Source organism: Barbus barbus (genome assembly GCF_936440315.1).
Source record: "Barbus barbus genome assembly, chromosome: 21".
Classification (NCBI taxonomy): domain Eukaryota; kingdom Metazoa; phylum Chordata; class Actinopteri; order Cypriniformes; family Cyprinidae; genus Barbus; species Barbus barbus.
In genome coordinates, this window is record NC_136749.1 from 10525356 (window position 1) to 10552376 (window position 27021).

A 27021-nucleotide genomic window follows, 5' to 3' on the forward strand; every position below is an offset into this window, starting at 1 on the left:
CAGGACAAATGGACGTCTCTGGCTCTACTTCCTTTTCCTCTTCCCCTTCCCCTTCATACACCTTCCCCTTTCTCACTAACCTGTCCCTTCCCTCATCCTCTCCTTCTCTCTCCCCGTCCCCAAGTGTAGCCTCCACAGCTCTCTTCTGCTTTTTCCTATCTCTCCTTTCTCTGCTGGGCATTCTGGGCAACCTCTACACCCTAGGGCTTCTCATTCGCCGCCGTAGGATGTCAAGAAGGCGGCGTAGCGCTCCTACCTGTTGTTACTCCTGCCTCGGCACCTCCTCCCCTTCTTTCTCTCCCTCCTCCTCTCCCACCTCGTCCTCCTCCTCTTCTTCCCTACACCTGCAGGTTCTGAGTCTGGCTTTGGCAGACCTGGTGTACCTCTCCACTGCCCCCTTCATTGTGTACGACAGCCTGGCATCTGACTGGGCCTTCGGTGAACTAGGATGTCGGCTTCTACTCAGTCTGGACTTGCTCACCATGCACGCAAGCATCTTCACCCTCACTGCTATGAGCCTGGATCGGTATCGAGCTGTAGCCGATCCGTTGGCAGCCTCGTCCACACCTTCCTCTGGACTCCTGAGAGTTGCTTTGGCCTGGGGTTTTGCCGTGGCTCTCAGTTTGCCCATGATGATCACTTTGCACCTGGAAGACGGAGAGAACCAGGAAGGCAAGTTGTGCGTTCCTGCCTGGGATGAGCAGAGTTCCAAAGCCTACCTCAGTGTGCTCTTCTGCACCAGCATCCTAGGCCCAGGACTGGCCATCGGAGCTTTGTATGCAACTTTAGGGAGACTCTATTGGGTATCTCAGACGAGACCAGCTTGGGTTGGAGGGGGCAACGCCTACCCACCCCGTGCACCTCGCCCCAAAGTCCTGCTCCTCATCCTGGGGATTGTGCTGACTTTCTGGGCTTGTTTCCTTCCATTCTGGATCTGGCAGCTTCTACCATTGTACAGGCCTAAGGTTCTGCATGTGGTGCCGGTGGGCACGCAGGTGACCATTAATCGCATCCTCACAGGGTTGACTTATGGGAACTCGTGTGTGAATCCGTTCTTCTACACGCTGCTGACAGGCAAGCGCAGGCGAACCAGCAGAAAGATGATAAGTGCAGCTGCCCCACTTTGCCACAAGGGCAGCTCTGAACAACAATAACAGCTGCCCACTATTTTGTCCACCACGCAGGCCATGACCAATAAGACTGTGCATCTTTATTAAACAGATTACTAATTTTGGTGCTTAAGGGCTTGACAATTATAGCTTTATACATGTGCTGTGCAAATAGTAATACTCTGTAATCCAAGGCAATGATGGTGTACGTTCTCTGCTCCCTGGACTACATGTATAATTATAGATAATCTGACCAGCATTGTGTATTAAGGTCCCTGCAATCCAAAATGAAATACTAAGTGATGAATTCTTATGAAAGTGTTTCTGAAATATTTAGGGTTTCTCACCTTTGAAGCAGAAACCAAAAAAATTCTGGTCAAATTGGCGTTAAATATTAGTGGACTAAAACATGTGAAACATCTGTTTTATGGGGCAACTTGAAAGGGACAAACAAGCTTTGTCAGGATGAATTGCCCCAGGATGGTCTAACAACAGGTGTGAACCATTTAACCACCAAATTGGTTTATTAGTCTAAGTGCAAAGGAGAAATTACATAGTATAGATTTGGCTCAAAGCTAAAGGACGTGTCAGAGTTTGCTCTGTTGAGGAGGATAAATCACTTCTGTCATGAAGCCAGGACACACAATCGCTCATTCTCCAATAGGACATTATGTTCTTCATGAGGTAATTCATTATACTCAACTAAAACCTATTTTTTAGCCAACAGATCTGTTATAGTCCTGACTCTGTGTATTTATTGGCACCTTAAATGAATAATTTGTCATTTTTTATTCTACCTGATTTTTTTTTTTAATTAATGGAATTATGCGATTTTAAACAAAATTTTGGTCACTTAAAAATATACTTTTTTCCCCTGTAGCACATCTTCACAAATTTGTGCCATTTTTAAAACTACATCCCATTTCCTGTTTATGCATGTTAATGGACAATAGAGAAACATTTCTGTATCTCTTAAAAAAACTGAATTCAAATGTTAAATCATACTGTATTCAAAACAAAAACTACACAAACATTTTTATCCTGGCATATCTGTATTATATTTGTTATATTTTCCTGTTAAATAATGCATTGCTTTGCACAAGAAAGCTTGCCTGAAATAATCTATAAATGAAATCTGGTGCTTATCATAATATGCAATAAAGAAATATTCTATGTAAGAACACCAGCAGAATGGTTTATGAACTAAGTGAGTCCTCTGGGAAGCTTTAGATGATTTCCTGATCTGAAAAACCCCACTGCCTACATGATACTGCAGAAGCGTAACACTGTAAAGCAATACTGTCCTTATTACAATAGCAGATGAGTGAGTTTTTCAGTGAAGAGAGAGGGGATGTAAGAGAAATTAATAAGAAATGAAGAGAAAAACAAGAACAAGAGAGAGGGGGACATTGAGACTGCAAATGAAATAAAATGAAATATGGTTTTCATTCAGGAAGCATTTATTTATGTGTCTGCATTGGCATGAACTTTGCTTTTGCTAGCATTCAGTTTTTTGTGGGTCTTGCATGGGGTGTGTGTGTATTGCACTGCAGTGCTTGGATGTGGCTGTGTTTTCATTGGATAATATGAGCCTTATTGAGTCTGTATCAGCTTTTTGCACTTTCTGAAACTGACCTACAAATGTGTGCGCGCTTTGACCTTCATGCTATGTTAGTAAACTTGGTAATGCTATTTGTTGTGACTTATTGCCATCATCATAGACAACTACAGACTATCCAGAAGGAAAATTGTATTTGCAATGTGTACAATTCATGCGTATTGTTGAATGGCAGCACTATATTGGTTTGTGGTTGCCTGCTGCTCTGTGACGCACATGAACAAATATTGTTGAAAAGATTGCAGACGACTCTGTGTGTCATGGGGGTGTCCTTAGCTCCTTGGGGATCTTTTTGGGACTTGGCAGTTATGAAAGGTATTTTTAAGACACAAATAAATACTGTATGTGGTACACCTTGAGATAGAGAAACTATTAATCACCTAATCTGTGTTTGAACGTAATTTTCATACAACACTGATGTTCTCCTCATTTAGTCTAACACATCCACCCAGTCTGTACGATCCAGTTTGGAAGAACGCCATCTAACACGGGGCGCCATGAGGACCTGATGTGTGCACCTCCCTACTCTTTTTATTTTCCTTGGGCATGTGTTTCCATTTACCTGACTAACATCAGAGTACGTTGAAGGAGTAATATGTATATGTTCCTACCTCATAGTGTGGCCGTTGAAAGTCATAAATGATGTCCTCTCAATATGGTTCAGTTTGTTCCACTCATCCACACTGCACCTGTGAAAAACAGGTTTGTTATGCATATTCTATACAGTTATTTTTACATATATTTTATATTAAATAATAGTTTACCATTTACTCACCCCATGTTGTTGTAACCATGTATTATTTGCTCTGTATTTTAAGCAGCATGTCTGAGCTTCTGTCCTCCAAACAAGTCAAATGGAGTGATTTATACTGTCAAGTTCCAAAAAAGTACCATAAAAATAGCCCTTATGACTAAGTCACTATATTTAAAGTCTACTGAAGCCATATGCTATTTCAATGTTCATTGATGGGGGAGATTATCAATGGATAATGGCTTAAAATTGGGTCAGTTTTTCACACAAAGTTACCAAATGGCTTGAAATATAGCACATTAATCATATGGACAACTCCTGTGAGATTATATTGCTTTTTGGAGATTGGCAGTATAAATCAATGTTTCACTGTAAGGAAAAGAGAGGCTTGAACATTTAGCCAAACATAAGATTTTGTGTTTCACAAAAGAAAGGAAATAATACGGGGTCAGAATGACTCAAGGAAAGGTAAGTAAATGTTAATTCACAAGAAGAATTGGTCCTTCAAATTTAGGCTGCAGAGCTGATTGATTCATTTAATAGTATTTAACATGAAGTCTTCTGGGCAATGTTCTAAGCCTCATAGTTTAATGACAATATTCAAGTTCAGCTGGAGGAGTCTAGGGTCCTAACTCGGACCCTCTCTCCGTTGTTCTCTCAAGAGGGTCTGAATGATTGAGCATGTGATAAACTTCAAACATATGCTAGTATCCAGCAAACCCAAACAGTGGAAAATATTGCCATGAGGGAGGGCAGCAAATCCATAAGCTGTCAGTTTATATTGGTAGTCACCAAGAGCTGGTATAGTTGAAGTTTCCAACAATAACCACTGCGACTGTGTCGAAGAGAAACCTTTCATTTTGAAGGTGGCAGCAGAAAGCGTCTGAAGACAGACCTCAGAGGTACGTATGGGGGGAAATAGTTTTCTTTTTTTCACTGCATCGTTTTGTGTTACCTGTGTGCTTCATAAATCCAACACATGTTCCTGTTCCTGGAATCCTGAGTGTCTTTCCATCCTCACACTCCCTTGCCTGTGCTGCAGTGTTTGTGGCAGGGGCAGGTGCCCCTCCCTTGGGCAGTCAGCTCAGGAAAGTCTCCTGCTGGGCAGACGAGACTAGGCCGGAGTTTAGGCCAAGCTCCTGCTGAGAGAGAATAAGAGGCTCCCTTTCTCTAAGACACACATACACCGACCCAAATTCAAAATTCCCATCTGGTTTTTCTCTCTCTCTTTCTTTGTATGTCCATTGCTCTCTTACCCATTTTCCCCTCTTTACGAGCAGTTAAAGACTATACAATTGTCCCAAAATATATGCTTGTCATTGCAAACAAAATATCAAAGTGGGGAAAAAAAACAGCACAAAAAATGACGAAACAAGTTAAAAAGCTCCAAAACTTTCGAATCAGTGCTTTGAGATGATTTCAGTAAATGAGGCTTCCTACAGCTGATCAGTGAACTCATGAATGAGCCAGTATAAAATGCAAGGTTGAAACTGATCTTGAGTCACTTTTATAATTAAAAGTTGATAAAAAGTCATAAAACATGTCATTAAACACATTTTACTGAATTTTTGCTTGTTGCATTTACAAGGCTTTAACCAGATGTTCTAGAGAGTGTGGAATTTTGAGCACTTTGAATCTTTTTTTGAATTTGAATCTTGTTTGATTGATTCTTGATTGAAATTTTAAAAAGCACAAGCATTTTTCTAGTAATATATTTCACAAAAGTGTTTGTGAGGTGTTCGTTTATAAAATAATGTACTACTAAAAATTCATGCTTACTCCTGCGTGTAGTGGCTAAGATGACCAGCAACAAGCAATTTGTGCTTTGTATGCAGTGAATGCCAAAATAGAGCATGACGTAACACAATACAGCCAATCAGATCCTTAAGGGTCCAAATCAACCCAACCTAATAAGAAAACATGATTTTTAGAAAAAGCATGAAGTTCCTAAATGTCAGTGGGGCGTAAGCAGATGGTATAAAAATATACGAACGAGACAGCGGGAGTTCATACGAATTAGCTCTCAATATATAGCTATTAAATAGTTATGAAGTGCCATGAGATTGTGTTGGTCCAAATACTTTTGGGGCCACTGCTCATCAATGTTTGTAATGTTTATTTGAGACAGCTTACAAAGACGCTTGAAGAAAGAAACAACCCACAATGACTTGCTGATCGCCGGCTTTATTACTGTAACTTATTTTCACACACATACACCAGAACGTTTATGTCAGCACGTTGCAAATCTTGCAGATGTGACTGAAAACCTGTCTAACACTGCCAGCAAACAGAAGAGGCCAGCAATACAAGTGTCTCTTTGTAGACCATGGGACTGTGGTGCCATAATGCACCCGTCTCCTGCCTCAATCCCTGTCTTCACACATCCATGTCAGCCGCCAAGATCAGGCGAGACCCTGGCTTGCGTACTTTGGAGGCCGGAGGTTATATAAATGAACATCAGAGCCACTGTTCACACTCTGGTTCTGACCAGCAAAACTGTTAAAATGCCATGTCTGCACCTCTCGCCATCCCTCGTTTGTTTTCAGCTAATCGCTCTGCTCTTATGTCTGGAACTCCACACCTCAGATGCATACAAGAGGAGCCCAAAATCTTTTGAAAATGCTTCTATTTAGTGTTTTTTTCTAATTTAACACATTCATTTCTACAACAAAAGAATTTATCAGCATATCAATTCATGCAAGTTAAAAATGTACATACATTTCAAACCTGATGCTTTTTGAGAATGATCCAATGAATGAATGCATGCAAGAACATGACCCTCTGTGGTTAAAATAACATAATTGCTTATTGATTAGTGACCAAGAAGTCTTAATTTCATGCCATACTTTATGTTACACTTCTCAACATTTGAAAACTTTACTTATTTCTAAGTTTTACAGGCAAAAATTCTCAATTTTGGATATCGGACTTTACTTATGGACACTGCAATACAACTGATCAGTTGTAATGCTTGGGGTTTTGTAGAGATCTTGCACCTCCTTGTGGTCTGATGGAACTGACAGCACCTGAAAATCACTCATTATTTGTTTTAGCCTTTCATAGATTCTCTAAATTGATTCCACCGTGAAATTAAGGTTTTAATATTACAAGCTAAAACAAATATGTCATTGGATTTGATTTATTAGGACAACAGGAGACTTTTTAACTGGAGGAAGTATTATTATGGATTATGGACTTATTCTAAATATTGTCTAAATAATAAAAAAATAAATTGTTAGTGAATTCATGTATCACAATATTATAGAGCATGAAAATTATATAGCTGGATATTAAATTAATTGATATGTATTGTGTTGTTAAATAATGATTTTAAAGATTTAAATTAAGTGAACTAGATGACAACTCATTTCAGAATTTCAAAAGAAGAAATAAGCATGCACAATTAAAATTCATTATTAGCCTGATACTGATACAGTACTGATATATTGTGCATCCATAATTACAATGTTTACAAAGTTGAAAAAATCTTACCACTGCAATTGTTAATGGAAGTATTCATGTTGAGTTCCTCAGACTGTCTAGTCTTGAAATCTAAACTGCTGATTGCTGAAGTACCGTGTATTTCACTATACTGACCTCTGAGACGTTGTAAAAGACCCTCTGAAGATACCTCTGTGGAATAGTTTTTTAAATTTATTTGTCAATATTGGTTATTTAATTGTGCATACTCCTTTATTCGGTTTATAAGGCTGTTAAATCGATTAATCGCATCGAAAATAAAAGTTGGTGTTTACATAATATGTGTGTGTGTACTGTGTATATTTCGATATATACAGTATATAAATACAAACACATACATGTCTATATTTAAGAAATACAATATTTATTTGTATTTATATATAATATAAATCATATATAAATATGAATATCCATATAAATATTTCTTAATACATGTACATGTGTGTGTGTATTTATGTATACATAGAAATATACACAGTACACACACATATATTATGTAGACACAAATGTTTATTTTCAATGTGATTAATAGCGATTAATCGATTTGACAGCCCTAGTTTTTACTTTTAGATTATCTTTGCTTAAGCTTTAAAAACACAAATAATACAATAACACAGTTAAATGTGCTCTTAAGCAAATTTCAAAATAAAGTTTATTTGTTCATACAGTACATTACAATGTTGTGATGCCTAAATTCAATTGTAGAATTTAAAATTATGGGTTTTATAAAAAAATATACAATGCCGTGAAAAGGTTTTTGCCCCCTTCCTGTTTTTTTTATTTTTGGTATATTTGTCACACTTGAAAGACTCAGATCATCAAACAAATTTTAATATTACACAAAGATAATGCAAGTAAATACAAAATGCAGTTTGTAAAGGATGATTTCATTTATTAAGGGAAAAAACTGTCCAAACCTACCTGGCCCTACGTGAAAAATGAATTGCCCCCCTCCTGTTAAATCATGAAAGAACTGTGATTAACCACATTATTTTAGAAAGCTGAGTTAAATTTCTCTAGCCACACCCAGGCCTGATTACTGCCAGACCTGCTGAATCAAGAAATCACTTAAATAAACCTGTCTGACAAAGTGAAGCATGCTTAAAGAGCAACACATCATGCTGCAATCTAAAGAAATTCAAAAAATTGTTGACATGTATCAGTCTGGAAAGGGTTATAAAGCCATTTCTAAGGCTTTGGGACTCCAGCGAACCACGGACAGAGCCATTATCCACAAATGGAGAAAACTTGTAACCGTAGTGAATCTTCCCAGGAGTGGCCGACCAACCAAAATTACTCCAAGAGCGCAACTACGACTCATCTAGGAGGTCACCATGAAAGAACCCAGAACAATATATAAAGAACTGCAGGCCTCACTTGCCTCAATTAAGGTCAGTGTTCATGATTCCACAATAAGAAAGAAACTGGGCAAAAACAGCATCCATGAGAGAGTTCCAAGGCAAAAGCCATTGCTGATCAAAAAGAACACAATGGCTCGTCTCACATTTGGCAAAAAATATCTTGATTATCCCCAAGATTTTGGGCAAATATTCTGTGGACTGATGCAACAAAAGTTGAACTTTTTGGAAGGTGTGTGTCCCGTTACATCTGGCATAAAACCAACACAGCATTTCATAAAAAGAACATCATACCAACAGTCAAACATGGTGGTGGTAGTGTGATGGTCTGGGGCTGCTTTGGACCTGGACGACTTGCCATAATTGATGGAACCATGAATTCTGCACTCTATCAGAAAATCCTGAAGGAGAATGTCCGGCCATCAATTTGTGACCTCAGGCGCACTTGGGTTATGCAGCAGGACAATGATCCCAAACACACCAGCAAGTTCACCTCTGAATGGCTCAAGAAAAACAAAATTAAGGTTTTGGAGTGGCCAAGTCAAAGTCCGGACTTAAATGCTGTGGCATGACCTTAAACAGTCCATTCATGCTAGAAAACCCTCAAATGTGGCTGAATTATAACAACTCTGCAAAGAAGAGTGAGCCAAAATTCCTCCCCAGTGATGTGAAAGACTCATTGCCAGTTATCGCAAACACTTGATTGCAGTTGTTACTGCAAAGGGTGGCAGAATCAGTTATTAGATTTAGGGGACAATTACTTTTTAACGTAGGGCCAGGCAGGTTTGGACAGCTTTTTTCCCTTAATAAATTAAATCATTATTTAAAAACTGCATTTTGTATTTACTTAGGTTATCTTTGTGTAATATTAAAATTTGTTTGATCTGAATCTTTTAAGTATGACAAATATGCAAAAAAATAAAAACAGGAAGGGGGCAAAAACCTTTTCACGGCACTGCATTAACATCAGTATTTTAAAAAGGATTTTAATATTAGTGCATCCTTAAAAATATTCTTGAATTATTTTAATTAATGTTCTTATTGAAAATTGTCACAAAATTCTCTGGTTATCAATAAGTCATTCACAATTGGTCGGCTTACATTAAATTCATATAACAATGTTAGAGATTACTTGCCATTTCCAGAGTAAAGATCAGTTTCTTCTTTCAGTTTGTTGAGAGAAAGTGGAACTGGGTGATTAGTGTCAACACCCACAGACATCTCAGAAACTTGTTGCATGCTGCTACTGCAGAAAAAATCTGTGATCTTCCTGCTTCACAATGTCCACACTGAAGGAGGATGAATCTGGGGGTGGACACACAGTTATGAATGCTCTCAAAAGAGAATTATTTTACGTTTGTCCTTACAGTTCATTGATAAAACATTCATATACAATATTAACCAATCAACCAGTAAGTATCATCTGGAACAGTATTTTGCTCAATAGCAGATGCTTGTTACAGAAATGTAAATTCAGCTACACAAAACAATATACTTGCCATTTTCATCCAAATAAATCACCATCTTGCAGCTGCTCAGGTGTTAGAGAAACTGGGCTCCAAGGACCAAAAACCCCTGACTTCTTCTGCTGCCCATTGCTTGAATGAATGTGTACAGTACAAATGGTTGTAACTGTGTATCATACTGTTTGCTTACTCGTCTAATATTACTATTACGAGAATAGTAAAATAGTTTGGCATTGAAAAAAAAAGCATTGACAGTTTAGTTTAGAGTTTTATGTTTCTGCAAACTGCGAGACAAGAATTAGATGTTGTACATGGGTATATGAATAATTTGCCCCAAAAACTATGTAAAAAAAAAAATTATATAAAAAATATATTATGTTATATTATTTACAGGAACATAATTTATTATATATACAGGAACATACATAATATTATTATTTTAATATTATTTAATACCAATATTATTTCAATTAAAATTCGGGAATTGATTCATTCAAAGCCATATATGGTCTATTTGTATTGTTTCACCAGAATGTGACAGACAAAATATATGAGAAGATAAATGTTATGCTGACAGAAAAATGCCCCAGTGCACCTATACTCGTGGGAAGACCAAGTTCAAACAAGGAAAGTCAAATATGGTCAATTAGGAAAGGTCAAAAGGTTAGATCTGACTCTTTTCCATTTTCTCTGTAGGTCTATGGGGCACGATATTCAGAGGACAAGTGCTGGTACAGGTGTACTGTGCAACAGCAAACAGAAGACAAGGTGCATAAAAAGCTGTAAAAATCAAGATTTTATTTATAACTCTTAAACTGACTGTTGTTGTTTTGGAAAAATGAAGGCGAAAAATACTTCCTGAACCAAGGCTGCTAAAAATACACCAAAGTGCACCACTTGTTGCACTCTTTAAGTGGTTAAAAAGTATTTTTGTTAGATAATGTGACACTTTATGCTGAAATTGGTGAAATGCCTTGTTCAGCAGCAGTCACCCATGATTAATTTATTCAGAGACCAAAAGCATCAGCTATTTTGGTTTTGCTTTCCAAAATAGTGAACAAGAACTATAAGACGATCAAGTAATTTTATTATAGCAGCCTGCCTAAAATAATATACATAACATGATGCATGATCGGTTTAACGTTTTTAACAAAAGTGTTTTTTATTTCTTGAGGTGTAATTTTTATTATAGTGAACAAAATAACTTTGAGGACTGCTAAATGACTACTTGATGAATAACTGGCAAAATGCAGAGCTGTTTTTTTTTATTTTATTTTAACACTGATGTGGTTCTCATCAATATAATTTTTTCTCAGTTCTACGTTTTGTACATTGACTATGGAAATACAGAGATTGCCAGTCGGTCTGATTTAGTTGAACTCCCAGAAGAACTGCAAACAACAGGTCTTGCAAAAAAGTACAAGTTCTGGGGCTTTCATGTGTCAAGCGAGCAGGATTCACCAATTTTTTCACAGGTATCTGACAAAACTGGACTGTTTGCCTATGAATGTGATTTTTAAATGCATTTTATATTTGTTTACCGTTAAATGTTTTGCTTTGACTCTCATACAACTGTGTTGTCACTAGGGGAAGTCCTTTCTTCATAATATGATTCATGGAAAAAAGTTGCGTGTCCATAAAAAGTCAGTTTGCTTTGATGGAACCATCCTGGTTGAAGCCTTCCAGGGGAATCTTGACATTGGTGAGGAGCTGTTGAAATTCAAGTTCGCCAAAGTCAGTCTTCCAGGAAACGGGGAGAACTCCCTTCCCTCAGTAAACCTGCAGGAGCGCACAGGACTGTGGCCCACCAGAAACGCCTCGGGGGAATTGGACACACTTGGTTCTCCACTGGGATGCATGCCCAAATTGCGACCAATATTCTCAGATCAGAAACCTCAAATTAAGTATGTTTTGAGACACACAGACAATATTATAGATTTACCTCTCTTTGTGAAAGTGCTTAAAGGTATAGGCGACTCAAATATGAAAATTGTCATAATTTGCTTACCCTTGTGTTGTTCCAAACCTGTATGCATTTTGTGGAACACCAAGAATGTTGGAATTTTTTGTACAATGTAAATCAGTGGGACCCGAAACCATTTAATTACTAACATTCTTCTAAATATCTTGTGTGTGTGTGTGTGTGTGTGTGTGTTCTAAAAAAAAAAAAAAACAGGTTTGAAACAACATGAAGGTGAGTAAATTATGACAGAATTTCCATTTGGGTGGAATATCCCTTAAAGGATAACCATTATATTCACTTTAATCATGGCAGTGGGATCCAAATAATCTTCATGAAGATCTCTTGATGGATGTTCTGATTTATGAATCCATGTTTTTCCAAGTTTTAGGGAGCAGAAAACCACCATTGCTCTCCAGCCTGTGGAGAAACTGAATGCTGGTCAGGAACCTCTTACTGAGATCAAGGCCTCAAAAACTGATGTAAATGGACAGCAGTTGTGCTCTCCGGATACTGAACAGGTGCCGAATGAAACAGAGTCTGAACTACAGGTGGACTACAATTTCTCATTCTCTCAAATATTTGATTGAATTTCATTTCTCACAACATTCACGTCTATGCATTATAAATCAGTGGTTCTAACTGGTAGTTCACTTCTAATAGGGTTGTGGACATCAGACCTGTGAAAAACACTGTTACCACCCAATTGATACGTTTCCCACCTAATATTCAGAGGGATTTAGATCCTGTCGGCATTTGCAAAAGGAAAAGAATATACCCCTATCTTTTGTTATTAATGTCAAAGGGTGTGCATACAGTTTAGAAAACAAACACCGTAAATAGAAAAGCCAACAAATTGAACAATTATATACATTTCAATGCATTTGAAAATTTTTAAATTAAAATCGTTATTTCAGTGAGTGCGTTTGCTTTAGTTTTATGTTTATTTGTTGGCAATTGATGACAAATGTAACACCACTGATTTAAACCGTTGCTCAGCATTAAAGATATTTCAAGAGGGAAACAAGTATAGAAAGTATATAGGTAGTACTAATAAGTGGAAAAAGGACACTTTTACAAATATACAATAGTGTTCAAAAGTTTGGGGGTCAGTACGTTTTTTATTTTAGATTAATACTAATTAATACTTTTACTCAACAAGAACACGATAAATTGATCAAAAGTTGGAATAAAGACATTTATCATGTTACAGAAGATTTCCGTTTAAATTTAAACTTTTTATTCATCAGAAATTCCTGAAGAAATATTTTCAACATTGATTAAAAATGTTCATTTTCTGTGCACCAAATCAGCATATTATAATGTTTTCTGAAGGATCATGTGACACTGAATGCTGGCTTAAAATTTGTGAAAATTCACAATATTTTATTTATTTATATTAATTGTATTATTTTAAAATGGTAGCGTGCATACATTGATACTTAATTCTCATGATGCCACGTAAGAAATCACACTTGATTTTATCAGTGTTGGGTAAGTTATTAGTAATTAATTACAGTTACTAATTCATCAATATTGTATTTAAATTACTTTACTAATTACTCTGTCTGAAAAGTAACTTAGTTACTCAATAAGTAACTTAATTATTCAACTCGCTAATTAGGCTACATCTTAAAATCCATATAAACCTTAATAGAAATTAAACTCTTTCAATTTGAGTCAAACATAGAAGAGTTTAGCCTTTTAGCTTTAACACAACTGTAATACTTAAACTTTTTTTATAAAAAATGTAACCTTCTTTGATTAACAAATAGAAATAATGCAAAATATCTGAATAACAAAAAAGCTTAAAAGTTAAACAATACATTTCAGTTTGGCAAGATGTTCAGGAAAAGCCAAACTAGTAAAATCCGTACAGGTTTATGTAAAAATAACACGTTAAACAATAAGAATAAATGACAGAAATTATCTTCTCTGCTGAATAAAGCCATGTCAGATCGCGCTGTCCTTATGAGGCAAATTCCTCATAGTAGGTCTTCTTTCAAAAATGAAGAAAATTCGATGAATCTTGATTTTTTTTTTTTTTTTTTTTTGGTATCTAGGTGAGGGCGTTTGCGCGCAGGTGACTACATACAGGTGCTGGTCATAAAATTAGAATATCATGAAAAAGTTGATTTTATTTCTGTAATACCATTCAAAAAGTGAAACTTGTATATTAGATTCATTCATTACACACAGACTGATATATTTCAAATGTTTATTTCCTTTAATTTTGATGATTATAACTGACAATTAATGAAAGTCCCAAATTCAGTATCTCAGAAAATTAGAATGTCAATTAAGACCAATGCAAAAAAAAAAAGATTTTTAGAAATGTTGGCCAACTGAAAAGTATGAACATGAAAAGTATGAGCATGTACAGCACTCAATATTTAGTTGGGGCTCCTTTGGCCTGGATTACTGCAGCAATGCGGCGTGGCATGGAGTCGATCAGTCTGTGGCACTGCTCAGGTGTTATGAGAGCCCATGTTGCTCTGATAGTGGCCTTCAGCTCTTCTGAATTGTTGGGTCTGGCGTATTGCATCTTCCTCTTCACAATACCCCATAGGTTTTCCATGGGGTTAAGGTCAGGCGAGTTTGCTGGCCAATCAAGAACAGGGATACCATGGTCCTTAAACCAGGTACTGGTAGCTTTGGCAGTGTGTGCAGGTGCCAAGTCCTGTTGGAAAATGAAATCTGCATCTCCATAAAGTTGGTCAGCAGCAGGAAGCATGAAGTGCTCTAAAACTTCCTGGTAGACGGCTGCGTTGACCTTGGACCTCAGAAAACACAATGGACCAGCACCAGCAGATGACATGGCACCCCAAACCAATCAATGACTGTGGAAACTTTACACTGGACCTCAAGCAACGTGGATTATGTGCCTCTCCTCTCTTCCTCCAGACTCTGGGACCTTGATTTCCAAAGGAAATGCAAAATTTACTTTCATCAGAGAACATAACTTTGGACCACTCAGCAGCAGTCCAGTCAAGACGCTTCTGACGCTGTCTCTTGTTCAAGAGTGGTTTTACACAAGGAATGCAACAGCTGAAACCCATGTCTTGCATACGTCTGTGCGTGGTGGTTCTTGAAGCACTGACTCCAGCTGCAGTCCACTCTTTGTGAATCTCCCCCACATTTTTGAATGGGTTTTGTTTCACAATCCTCTCCAGGGTGTGATTATCCTTATTGCTTGTACACTTTTTTCTACCACATCTTGTCTTTCCCTTCACCTCTCTATTAATGTGCTTGGACACAGAGCTCTGTGAACAGCCAGCCTCTTTAGCAATGACCTTTTGTGTCTTGCCCTCCTTGTGCAAGGTGTCAATGGTCACCTTTTGGACAACTGTCAAGTCAGCAGTCTTCCCCATGATTGTGTAGCCTACAGAACTAGACTGAGACCATTTAAAGGCTTTTGCAGGTGTTTTGAATTAATTAGCTGATTAGAGTGTGGCACCAGGTGTCTTCAATATTGAAAATTTTTACAATATTCTAATTTGGAATTCTGGAATACTGAATTTGGTACTTTCATTAGTTGTCAGTTATAATCATCAAAATTAAAGGAAATAAACATTTGAAATATATCAGTCTGTGTGTAATGAATGAATCTAATATACAAGTTTCACTTTTTGAATGGTATTACTGAAATAAATCAACTTTTTCATGATATTCTAATTTTATGACCAGCACCTGTATAATGAGGTCAGATATGGGAAAGATTGTACTTCAGTTTCATATGGATAACATAATCAGATAACATTCGTTTCCGATTTTAATTCGTTCATTTAAAAGTAGACACTTCAGGCTTTCAGATACAGGAAAGACTGTACCTCGCTTTAGTTTCATATGGATTACATAATCATGAATATTCGTTTTCGATTTGAATTCGTTCATTTAAAAGTAGAAACTTCAAGCTTTCAGATATGGGAAAGACTGGTCTCGCTTTACTTTTATAGGGATTACATAATCAGAAATATTAGTTTTTGATTTTAATTTGTTCATTTAAAAGTAGACACTTCAGATACAGGAAAGACTGTATCTCGCTTGAGTTTCATACGGATTACATAATCAGATAATATTAGTTTTCGATTTGAATTCGTTCATTTAAAAGTGAATGAAGTGAATTGACATACTGCCAAGTATGGTGACCCATACTCGGAATTAGTGCTCTGCATTTAACCCATCCAACGTGCACACACACACAGCAGTGAACACACACATCGTGAACACACACCCGGAGCAGTGGGCAGCCATTTATGCTGCGGGAGCAGTTGGGGGTTCGGTGCCTTGCTCAAGGGCACCTCAGTCGTGGTATTGAGGGTGGAGACATTCACTGGACATTCACTCCCCCCACCTACAATCCCTGCCGGCCCGAGACTCGAACCCGCAACCTTTGGATTACGAGTCCGACTCCCTAACCATTAGGCCACGACTTCCTAGTAGACACTTCAAGGTTTTTAGATTCTATTGATTTTAGTCTTATGTTTCTGAGTATTTAAGGTTTCTCTGTGAATCATCTGAAAGTGAATGTGCCGGCACGCGGAGGGTTAAAGCCGCTGCATTCAATTTTATCTTTAGACGGTAAATTTAGATTTCAAATTCAATATTGATTTTAGAACTGTTGAAATTATTTACTGTATGTAACGCAAGTGCTTTATAAGTAACTTAATTAAATTACCTAAAAATGAACAGTAATCCCTTACTTTACATTTTCAGTGGATAAGTAATTTAATTACAGTTACTTAGTAACGCGTTACACCCAACACTGGATTTTATCATGAACATCCTACATGTGAAAACATGTGAAGTTTTATGAAACAAATCCTAGTGTAAGAATTTTTTCTTTTTTACTAATTTTAAATCTATATATGACCAAGTTGTTTTTACGAGGTGTCTTTTAGGTCATACAAGATTTACACATGGATATTTATTAAAAGGTGAAGAACCACCATCATGCCTTACTTGCCAAACTAAAATGACTGAAACATATTTTATTGGATTGTACTGTTTTTAATGTAAGACAACGGTTTTATTCAGAGGTGTCTTATCTGATTTATTTAAAAATGTAACACCTGAATGTTTTTTAGAATTTTGTACATCTGAAATGTCTTTTATAACCTTTTGTGAATTGTATACCTTGTATAATTTATTCAGAGATCGCCATGAAAATAGCCTTGATGCTGGCATGGCATTAAAAAGTGAATAAATAAATAAGTAACATGTGAGATCATGCCTGAGATAATCTGTGATCGCTGTGCTGTTTTGCGTACCCAGAGGAGGAGAGAGGTGTTAAATGATAAGGACATGGAGATCAAGAAGCTAAAAGAAGGAAGTGCCATCCAGCAGCATGCATCTCTCCTGGGGCAGCAGTTGGAGGAGGCCAGATTAGAGCTCCAGGTGCCCTGAGCGGTTTCACACATTGGGGTGTTGATTGTTCAGTGTGTTTTAGGCCATGACGCAGATTAATTACATCCACCTTATTTTATTAACTTAGAAAAATGCTCACCAGTCTTGAATGTCCGAGGCTTCCAGTGTCAACCGTTTCCATTAATTTTTTTCGCTGTACAAAACAGCTCATTATGCAATTTTACATTCCCTGCTGTCTTCTATTGACAGTGGCATTGCTTATCAGATTTCTTCTGTGTGTTCTGTCAGGTGGCAGAAGTAGAATCACTGGTGAACAGCAGGAATGAGGCCCGTGGTGCTCTCTTATCTGCTGTAGACGACTTCCTGCAGGAGGTGAACAAGCTACCAATCGGTGAACGCTTGGACAAGCTGAAGGTATGTAAAATGAGAATTATTTTAGTATTATTTATATACTGTTACAGTATTTTTGTATTTTCAGCCTTTTTTAAATTTTAGTTATTTTTAGTAATTTTGTTATTTACTCATTTATATTAGTTTTTTTTTTCATTTCTATTTAAGTTGCATTTTTATTTGAGTTTTAATCAATTTAGTATTTAAACTTTTTTTTTTCAGTATAAGATAAGTTTAAATTTTCCATTTAATATTATGTATTATTTTAGTTTTAAATATCACATTCACCTGCCAGCTTTTCATTACTGCATTTTCAACTGTGTTGTCTGCATATAGGAAGTTGCATCCTCACTGACTGCGATATTTAGCACTCTTATGCTGGTGGAGCAGACCAAAGAATGCTCTTTTGAGAAGTTCTGTGAGTGGAAGGAGCACAAACAACAGAAAATCAAAAATGTGCGAAAAACTACAGATGAAGCTCTCCTTGCTCTTAGCTGCTGGGCAACCAAGCTTAGCAAGGTACGTTTGCTAATGTAAACTTGATCAAATTCATGTCTCCTTTTATTGGTAGGTAATTATTTGGCTTTTAATTTAAATGGACAGACATGGTTTATAGTATCAAGAGACTTTATTTACTGCTCAGTAAGATGAAGCCTTTGTTTCACTTTTCATGTTTGATGGAGAAAACATCATTGAATGGAGAAGATGTTGCTGAAGGTATGGATGAGATCCTGATGAATGCTGACAATGCATTGTGTGAAGAACTCAATACTGAATTCTATGTAAGTGTTTCGGTCTACACATTTTTCTACACTATGTCTGCATTTCAGTGTGCGTTCTCTCTCTTCTGAGCAAGGGCACAAACCCCCAGGTGTTCTCCAGAGGGACTTTACTCAGTGCCATTGTTTGGGTAAAACAAAGCACACAATTATTGAATGGAAAAATGTTCCCACTTTTTTTCCCCCACTTATAGGAACAAGACGACCAAGAGAGGAAAATAGTGTTTAATGCCTTTCATAAAGCCATGCAGGACATCCAGAGAGAACAAAGTTTATTAGAGGCAATCAGGCAAAAGTACGAACTCAACACGAAGGTAAAAGAGATTTGCTCTTTGGATTAATTTTGAAAAAATTATTCTATGGAGAGCTGATCTCCACTTTATGGAGATCCATAAATGTATAGATATATACAGTCATGGCCAAAAATATCGGCACCCTTACAATTCTGTCAGAAAATGCAACCCTTCTCTCAGAAAATTGTTGCAGTTGCAAATGTTTTGGTATTCACGTGTTTTTTTTTGCATTGGAACAACACACACAAAAAAAACAGAAGAAGCATCAAATCTGATACAATTCCACACAGAACCCAAAAAATTCACTGGACAAAATTATTGGCACCCTTAACTTAATATTTGGTAGCACCCCCTTTGGAAAAAAATAACTGAAATCAATCACTTCCTGTAACCATGAAGGAGTTTCTTACACATCTCTACTGGAATTTTGGATCACTCTTTTTTTGCAAACTGCTCCAGGTCATTCAGATTTGAAGGTTGCCTTCTCCTAACTGCTCTAACTATCTCGCCACAGGTGTTCTATGGGATTCAGATCTGGACTCATTGATGGCCATTTCAGAACTCTCCAGCGCTTTGTTTGTAACCATTTCTGAGTGCTTTTTGAAGTGTGTTTTGGGTCATTGTCCTGCTGGAAGACCCATAACCTCTGGTGGAGACGCAGCTTTCTGACACTGGCCACTATGTAGCGCCCCCAAAATTCTCTGATAAGAGACAGCTCTTTACACTTCTTTCTTTTCTCCATGCTCAGTGTGACACACAACACAAAGGTTGACTCAACTTTTCTCCATTTTAACGGGTTGCAAGTCTGATTTACTATATTGCCCACACCTGTTACTTGCCACAGGTGTGTCTAAATACAAATTACAGGAGCATCGCATGCTTGAAAAGCAATTATTTCTTACAATTTTGACAAGGTGCCAATAATTTTGTCCAGTCCATTTTTGAGTTCTGTGTGAAATTTGATCAAGTTTGACTTTTCTTCTGTTTTTTTGTATTGTTGCACTGCAAACAAAAACAATAAGCATGTGAATGCCAAAACATTTGCAGCTGGAACAATTTTCTGAGAGAAGTGTTGCATTTTCTGACAGAATCGCAAGGGTGTCGATATTTTTGGCCATGACTGTATATACACTTCATGTGCCATTCAAATGTTTGGCTTTCGGTTGTATCAGCAAGAGGTTTTTTCATGTTTTTCATTGAAAAGTCTCTTATGCTCACCAAGGCCACATTTATTTGATAACAAAATACAGTAAATCAGGTACATTGTAAATATTATTACATAAAATAACTTGTTTGCTCTTTTTAATAGATTTTAGAATATGATTTATTCTTGTCACATGATCCTTCAGAAACAATTCTAATATGCTGATTTTGGTTCTCAAGTAACATTTCCTATTATGATTATTATTAATGTTAAAAACAGTTATGCAGCTTAATATTTTTTGTGGACTTCGTAATTTTTTCTTTATATTTTGAAGTTGAAAATAACAGCATTTTGTGAAGTTGAAAATAACAGCATTTATTTGAATTTTTTTTTAAATCATGAGATCACAGCTTCGCTGGAAACTGGTGGAAGTCAGCTGTCTGGAGGAGGTACATAGCCCTACCTAATGTCCTCTGAGAAACCACATGATGGGGCCGCAATTCACAAAAATTAACATGGTGCTGGGAGCTCAGATGGATGGGGTCAAAATATTGTTTTATTGGTTTGATTTTGATTTGTTTATTAATTATTGTATGCAGTACTGTTTATGCATATCTGTTTATTGATTAACTTTGCCTGCTGTGTTACTGGGATAGCTGGTTGCGTTCTCTGGAAATGGTCAGTTTATCAGTTTGAGTTTCCTGCAGGCAGAAGAACTGGACCTGCCAGAGATTCTTAAGAAGAAGGAGGAGATCGCAGAGATGAGAAATGCTCTCTTTTAAGAAATCAGCCATGAGAAGAAGCAATATGTATGTTTAGATATGTAAAAGGATCTTTCATATTCTTAGATACTGGGCTTAGATTCTAGCACAGACACAGAATGGCAGCACAATACATTATTATTTATCTATGCAGCAGGTATGTACTATATATAATATTGTGTTTGTACCATAGAGCAGTGGTTTGCAATGGGATAGAAATGCAGATGCTGAATTGTTATATAAAATGTATATTTAAAAAATGAATGTGCATAAGTTTTGTGAATTTGTTTTGTTGAAGGTTAAATTACTTAACATTTGTGACCCTGGACCACAAAACCAGTCATAAGGGTTTTTTTTTTTTTTTAAACTGAGATTTATACATCATCAGAAAGCTGAATAAATATGTGGTTTGTCAGGATACTATATGAAAATCTGGAATCCGGGAATGCAAAAAAATCCAAATATTGAGAAAATCGCCTTTAAAGTTGCCCAAATTAACTTCATAGCAATGCATATTACTTATCAGAAATTAAATTTTGATATGTTTACAGTAGGAAATTTACAAAATATCTTCATGGAACATGATCTTTACTTAAAATCCTAATGATTTTTGGCATAAAAGAAAAATGTATTATTTTGACCCATACAATGTATTGTTGGCTAGTGCTACAAATATGCGGGTGTGACTTGTGACTGGTTTTGTGGACCAAGGGCACATTTAATAAGTTTCAACTGGCAAAACGTTCCCTATCTAATACCCGAAATGTCCGTTATATGTTGATGTGCAGATCGTGACGTGTGACCTCATGAACAGAGGCTTTCCTGAGTTGCCATTGATCTATCCTGATGCAGATATCAATGGCTATATGGTGAGTACTTGTTCGTCACTACCTACAAGCCTCTAAGTTTTCTCTTCAAAATGTACAATGTTTCATTTAGCATGGTTTTATGTAAAGGAATTATACCAAATGACTAGAACAGCACAGTATGAGCATAATTGTACTGTAAACTTTTCTTTTTGGGAATATTCACTGACTACAGAAAAGGTGTGTATATTTATGGTCTGTGAGCATAGAAACTTGCTTTCAGAGCTCTGCTGGACTGTTAATGAAGAGCTTGGACAGATACATGTTTGACGCAAAGCCGATGAAAGAGCTGAGTGGGAGGAGACCTCTTCTTAGCACAGACTTCCAGGGACAGAAAGTAGTCCTGAAGGTTGGTTATAGCCAAGAATATTTATTTGCTTTGCTTTAGTCAAGGTACAGTGAGAATATATGTACACTACAAGCCAAGCAAGGACACACATACTCATTATGTATTTTTATATTCCAAATTTCCAAAACAAAGAAAAAGAATGAAATTGAATATACAATATATATATATATATATATATATATATATATAATATATATATTCAAAGGTTTGGGTTGGTAAAGCCTTGTTTTCTTAAGGTTACAAAGGCTGCATTTATTTGACAAAATACACTAATATTGTTACATCTTATTACCATTTTATTTTAGAATGTCATTTATTCCTGTGAATTTTCATCAGCCAGTGAGTGTCACATGATCGTTCAGCATTGCATAGGCTAATTTAGTACTCGATCTATTTTAACAGTTTTTGCTGCTTAATATTTTGTGGAAACCGTGATGCATTTTTTCCAAGATATATTGTTAGATATTGTATGTCTTGTTGCTGTACATTGCTGAATGTTTCTGAAAGAGTTGAGGGTTGTTTGCAGTGCTATGCTGTGAATGAAGAGTCAGAGGCGAAGATGCTTGAACAATCTGCCCACTATCACAGAGCTCAGCAGCAGAATCCTGCCACAACTGTTCCTCTCTTGGCGCTGTTTTGCAGCAAAGTTCTCTTTCATCCTTTACTATACTAGATTCTCACTACCTATTTCAGTGATGTTACAGCTCTGTACCAGTACATGCATAAAATGTCTTCTGTTTTATCCAGTCTGATCCACTGGCATACGTCATGGTACCACACTACTGTAATGGAAAAATCCATCCATTCAGAAATCCTCCCCACTGTCCTCTTCCGTAAGTGAAAATGTGTTTATCTGCACTGTAGTGAAGTTTGTCAGATTGACAAAATTCTTGGAAAACAGGTTTTAATTTTTATTGTAAAAAAAAAAAAAAGTGTTTTTTTTGTCCTCTGTTTTGTTGTTGCCACATAGGAGATTAGGAAGGTGATGAAGGGCGTAGCTCTTGGACTGCAGAATCTTCATGCAGCATCTCTTACTCATGCAGCTCTGCATCCCAACAATGTGTTTGCCATCGGCCGAGAGAAAGGGATTGTTGGAGATTATGATTTCACAAAGACACCTGTAAGTGTAATGAACAAAAAACAAACAAACAGTAAATTCCAAGAAGTTATGGATTCATGTACTTTTTTGGGGGGGATGGGGGAACTAAATGTAATCAGACCTAGTCTTGATTATTACATTTTAGAAATGAGCTTTTATATAATTATTTGTTTCTTATAGGAGCAGAGGGTGTCTGACAGTGGGATGGGGGCTCCAGAGTTGAAGCAGGGTCAGCTGCCTTCCCCAGCCAGTGATATGTATGCCTTTGGAGGCTTCATGCTCTGGGTAGAACTGTTACTTGCTTGCTTACACTACCATTTAAAAGTCTGGAATTATATATATATATATTTGAATATATTTTAAAAAGTACTTTATTCCTGTGATCAAAGCTAAATTTACAGCATCATTACTTCAGTCTTCAGTGTCACATGATCCTTCAGAAATCATTCTAATATGCTGGTTTGCTGCTTAATTATTCTTAATGGTTCTTATTATTATCAATATTAAAGACAGTTGCTGCTGCTTAATATCTTTGTGGAAACCATGATACATTTATTTCAGGAGCCTTAAAAAGAAGGATGAATAGAAAGTTTAAAAGAACAGCCTGTATTTGAATTACAAATCTTAACATTATAAATGTCTTCTTTACTGTCAGTTTTGATTAAGAGTGGAGCAATAAAAATTCAGCTTTGCCATCACACGAATAGGTTACATTTTTAAAATATATTCAAAGAGAAAATGATTATTTTAAATTGTAATAGTATTTCACAGTTATTAAAATAATTTTGTCAAATAAATGCAGCCTTGGTGAGCATACAAACTCTTTAAATTATTTCAAGCATTTGACTTGTAGTGTACTTATTTACCATTTTATATTGTCTAAGATAAAATGAATATGAATGCAATTGTCTTGTATATAAAATATAGTAGAAAAATACATTGTATATAAACAATTTAAAAATCTGTCAGTAAAGGAGACTTGTTTGTTCCCAGCTGCGTGTTCCAGACTTCAGCGGAACTCTAGAGAGAGAGCATCAAAATGTAGAGTTCTCTGGTTTGGGTATGGTATGTAGAATATAAGAGCTGATAAATATTATTACTCCAAAATGATTCAAACATCGATCTCTTGACAGGATGCCAGATTGCACAAGCTCCTCTCAAAGCTGCTGGTTTCCTCTACAAGACTGTCTGCTTCTGAGGACCTAAAGGAAGACTACTTCCTCACAGTTGATGTGTAAAAGTGAATTGTATTCATGTTTGCGTTCTTTGCCCTTTTTCTTTATAATTTTCTTCTAAGAAAAAAGAAACCCAGAGGTGTTTGTTCATTCCTCAAACCTGTTTCGTGTTCTTGGAATAAATAAAAATGTTTATAAAGATGGAAATCTTGCTCAGTACCGAAGATGTTGTGCATTTTCTTTTTGTAAGATGCTTCGTTTTTCCTTTTTTTTTAATGTTTTATCCTGTTCCAGCCCATGTAATTTGAAAGGCTGTCAGCTATAGTCTCAGTCAGTGACAAGACCGTACTTGGAAATTGCCCCATTCGAAAATTGTCTTCATGTAATTTTCTTTGTTCTTTTATTTCATCTTTATCAAAACGGGACTCAAAAGTGGAGTGCAGAAAAATGCTGAAAGGGTGGACAGTTTGGCATGCTAGTGCATCTTCACAGAAATTATGAGAGCAATTTACTGTGTCATCAACAAATTAGTGAGAAAATAACACATTTTGATTAGTGTTTCAGGAACATGGATGCTTTACATGCATTTCTGTGATTTTTGACCTTGGATCCTTGGATAGGTCACCTGGTTTTTCCAGCGTTGTTGGTACTCCACTAGCCACTGTTTTTTCTTTCTTTCTTTATTTTGAACTCATCAATCCTGGCATTGATGAAAGGTACAATTTATGCCACTTAGGAAGAAGCTCATCAGGCTGAGATCTTAAGTGTTATGTAACCATGGTTTTCACTTATTGGAAATCAGACTACAGTCATTTGACTTTGCTGCTATCTGTCGGGATGAGAGATTGCATGACCCAAGGTCATTTACTACAATATAGCACTATATAATATAAGGCTTTAACATTTTCTTTTGAAGAGAGAATTGTGACATACAGTGAATTCAATAAGTATTCAGACCCCTTTATTTCTCATATTTAAATTATGCTAAAATGCTTCAACTTTCTCTGGTATTCAGACACATAAAGGAATAGTTCATAGGTACATGAAAATTGTCATTTACTCTCATGTTGTTCTAAACTCGTATAACTGAATCATGTTCTGGAACATAACCAAAAAAATACTATTAAAAAAAAGTCTCAGTGTTTTGTTTTGGGTTTTTCTTTACCAGCATTCTTCAAAAGCGTTCAGCAGAAGAATGAAAATCATAACAGGGTTGGACGATGAGAGTGAGTAAATTACATATATATTAACTATCCATTTAACTAGTTAGTACTTGGTTTTTAAAGCACATTTGGCAACGATTAAAGTGAGATGATGCAAGTCTGAATAACCTACTTGTTAGTTGCATTCAGGGCGTTTGAGAGCTTTTTCCTGCATATCGTCTTAAGTGTATACCTCTCTTAGATATTGTGTAGATGGCACGCCTTCTTGTCGCTCTTGAGACGTTCTCCAGATATAAAACCCAAGCAATCGCCTTCAGTCCTTCATCTGAGATCAAAGAGAGCTGCGCTGTCAATCAAACCCTCACACGAAATAAGTCAATCATCAGAAGAAGGTAAGTAAATAAAAACCTTGTTTGTTTTATATTATTCGTATATGTTGGTTCTTAGTTTTAACATTAAGTTTCCAGTCAAATATAAGAATTTGTGACAGAGCAAGGGCTAGCTAGCTGTAAGTTTTAGGTCAAAAGGGTAATTAGCAGTGGTTTTATAGGCTACAGGTTTTAAACATCTAATTCAAGACCCTCTTAAATAATTCTTTATCATGTCTATAATGAAAGAAAATTCGTACAGAAAGATTTAACTGTGTTCTTAAATCAATACACTTCTTTGTGTATACTTGCTACTTTTTTAACGAAGTAGCAAAAATGGAAAATTACCACAAATGTTGTAATTAATCATGAAAAACATTTTTTATATAAAAATGGTAATTAATATAAATATATTTTCTAAAAACAACATCAAGCTCCAGTCTTGTCTTGAATTCAAAGAAATGTTCAAAACTAGGCTGCATTTTCATCTTCAGCACCATGAATCATGTGAACCTCCAAATGATGTTTTTTTCTCCCCGAGGATGCCCTCTCATCATTTGGTGTTCATGATCATTGCTGTGATTTGGATAGTGACAGTCACAGATGCATATCCAGACACAGCTATCTCTGAAGAGGACATGACCAAATACTATACTGCGCTACGACACTACATCAAGCTCATCACACGACAAAGGTAAGATAAAAAAGTGTAAATTAATCAATAAAATACAGGAAGCAGGACAATAGCTAGTCATATAGTGTTCAGTAAACAAGTTGAAATTAACTTTACAAAGGAATAAGTTATTTTTTTGCTGATTGTCCTCTCTCAGGTATGGGAAAAGAAGCAGTCCTGAGCCTGTGTTCTTGAGTCTGCTGTTGAGAGAGAGACCAGAAAGCAGTCCATAGACAACATATGAGGAAGCAGGTACTGAACATGACAAGAACAGGTTAAAACTACAACATTTTATTAAGCTAAAGATTGAATATGATCTGTTTGTGCCTTAATTGGTTTAATTAAAAAAAATAAGTTTTTGTCTTAAGTATATATTATATAATTTCCTTTCTTTTTCATGTGTCTTCACAGTTTTTTGCCATCCACCAAGTGATATCAGTGGCGACCAGAGAGTGGCAGTGTGTGTAGCTTTAAACTTTTGCTCTGATAATGTTTTCATATACTTTGTGTTCTGTATTATTTATTATGCAGTGTTTGTGAATTAAATGCATTGAAGAAATTAATAATAGTGGTTGTATATTAAATAAATCGCAGACATGCTTTTAACCTCATAAAAGACTAACAACATTTGGAATTTGTATTCTTAGGTTTTGGCTACTTTTCAGACCTTAAAAGAAATGTAAGTTTCTAAAATATCTTTTAATATGAACAGGGAAGTAGACACTTATTTAAAATAACTTAGGATATATACAATATGATATATGATTAAATAAATGCCAGTGACCATGATGTAAAATGTCATCTCTCATATTCACATTTGTATGGTAAAGTTTGTGGGATATCAGCTGTTAG

The 27021-nt window shown here is 36.2% G+C and overlaps 1 protein-coding gene and 1 pseudogene across 2 annotated transcripts; both read left to right on the forward strand.

The window, feature by feature from the left end:
• Positions 1 to 8: 8 nt before the first annotated feature.
• On the forward strand, positions 9 to 1154 carry LOC306887124 (urotensin-2 receptor-like; the record flags this gene model as incomplete). The annotated part of the gene is made up of 1 exon (XM_079444661.1): positions 9 to 1154. One exon carries the CDS (start codon positions 9 to 11, stop codon positions 1152 to 1154), a length of 1146 nt encoding a protein of 381 aa, XP_079300787.1.
• Positions 1155 to 3931: 2777 nt separating this feature from the next.
• Positions 3932 to 26402, forward strand: LOC306887786 (serine/threonine-protein kinase 31-like; annotated as a pseudogene). The gene is made up of 21 exons: positions 3932 to 3946; positions 10479 to 10550; positions 11099 to 11257; positions 11370 to 11686; positions 12128 to 12293; positions 17017 to 17139; positions 17398 to 17523; positions 17836 to 18018; positions 18165 to 18281; positions 18473 to 18573; positions 20119 to 20164; positions 20423 to 20524; positions 21265 to 21345; positions 21566 to 21691; positions 22218 to 22337; positions 22439 to 22524; positions 22662 to 22811; positions 22971 to 23075; positions 25381 to 25520; positions 26038 to 26190; positions 26327 to 26402. The product of its transcript is annotated as a serine/threonine-protein kinase 31-like (transcript).
• The last annotated feature ends 619 nt before the right edge of the window (positions 26403 to 27021 follow it).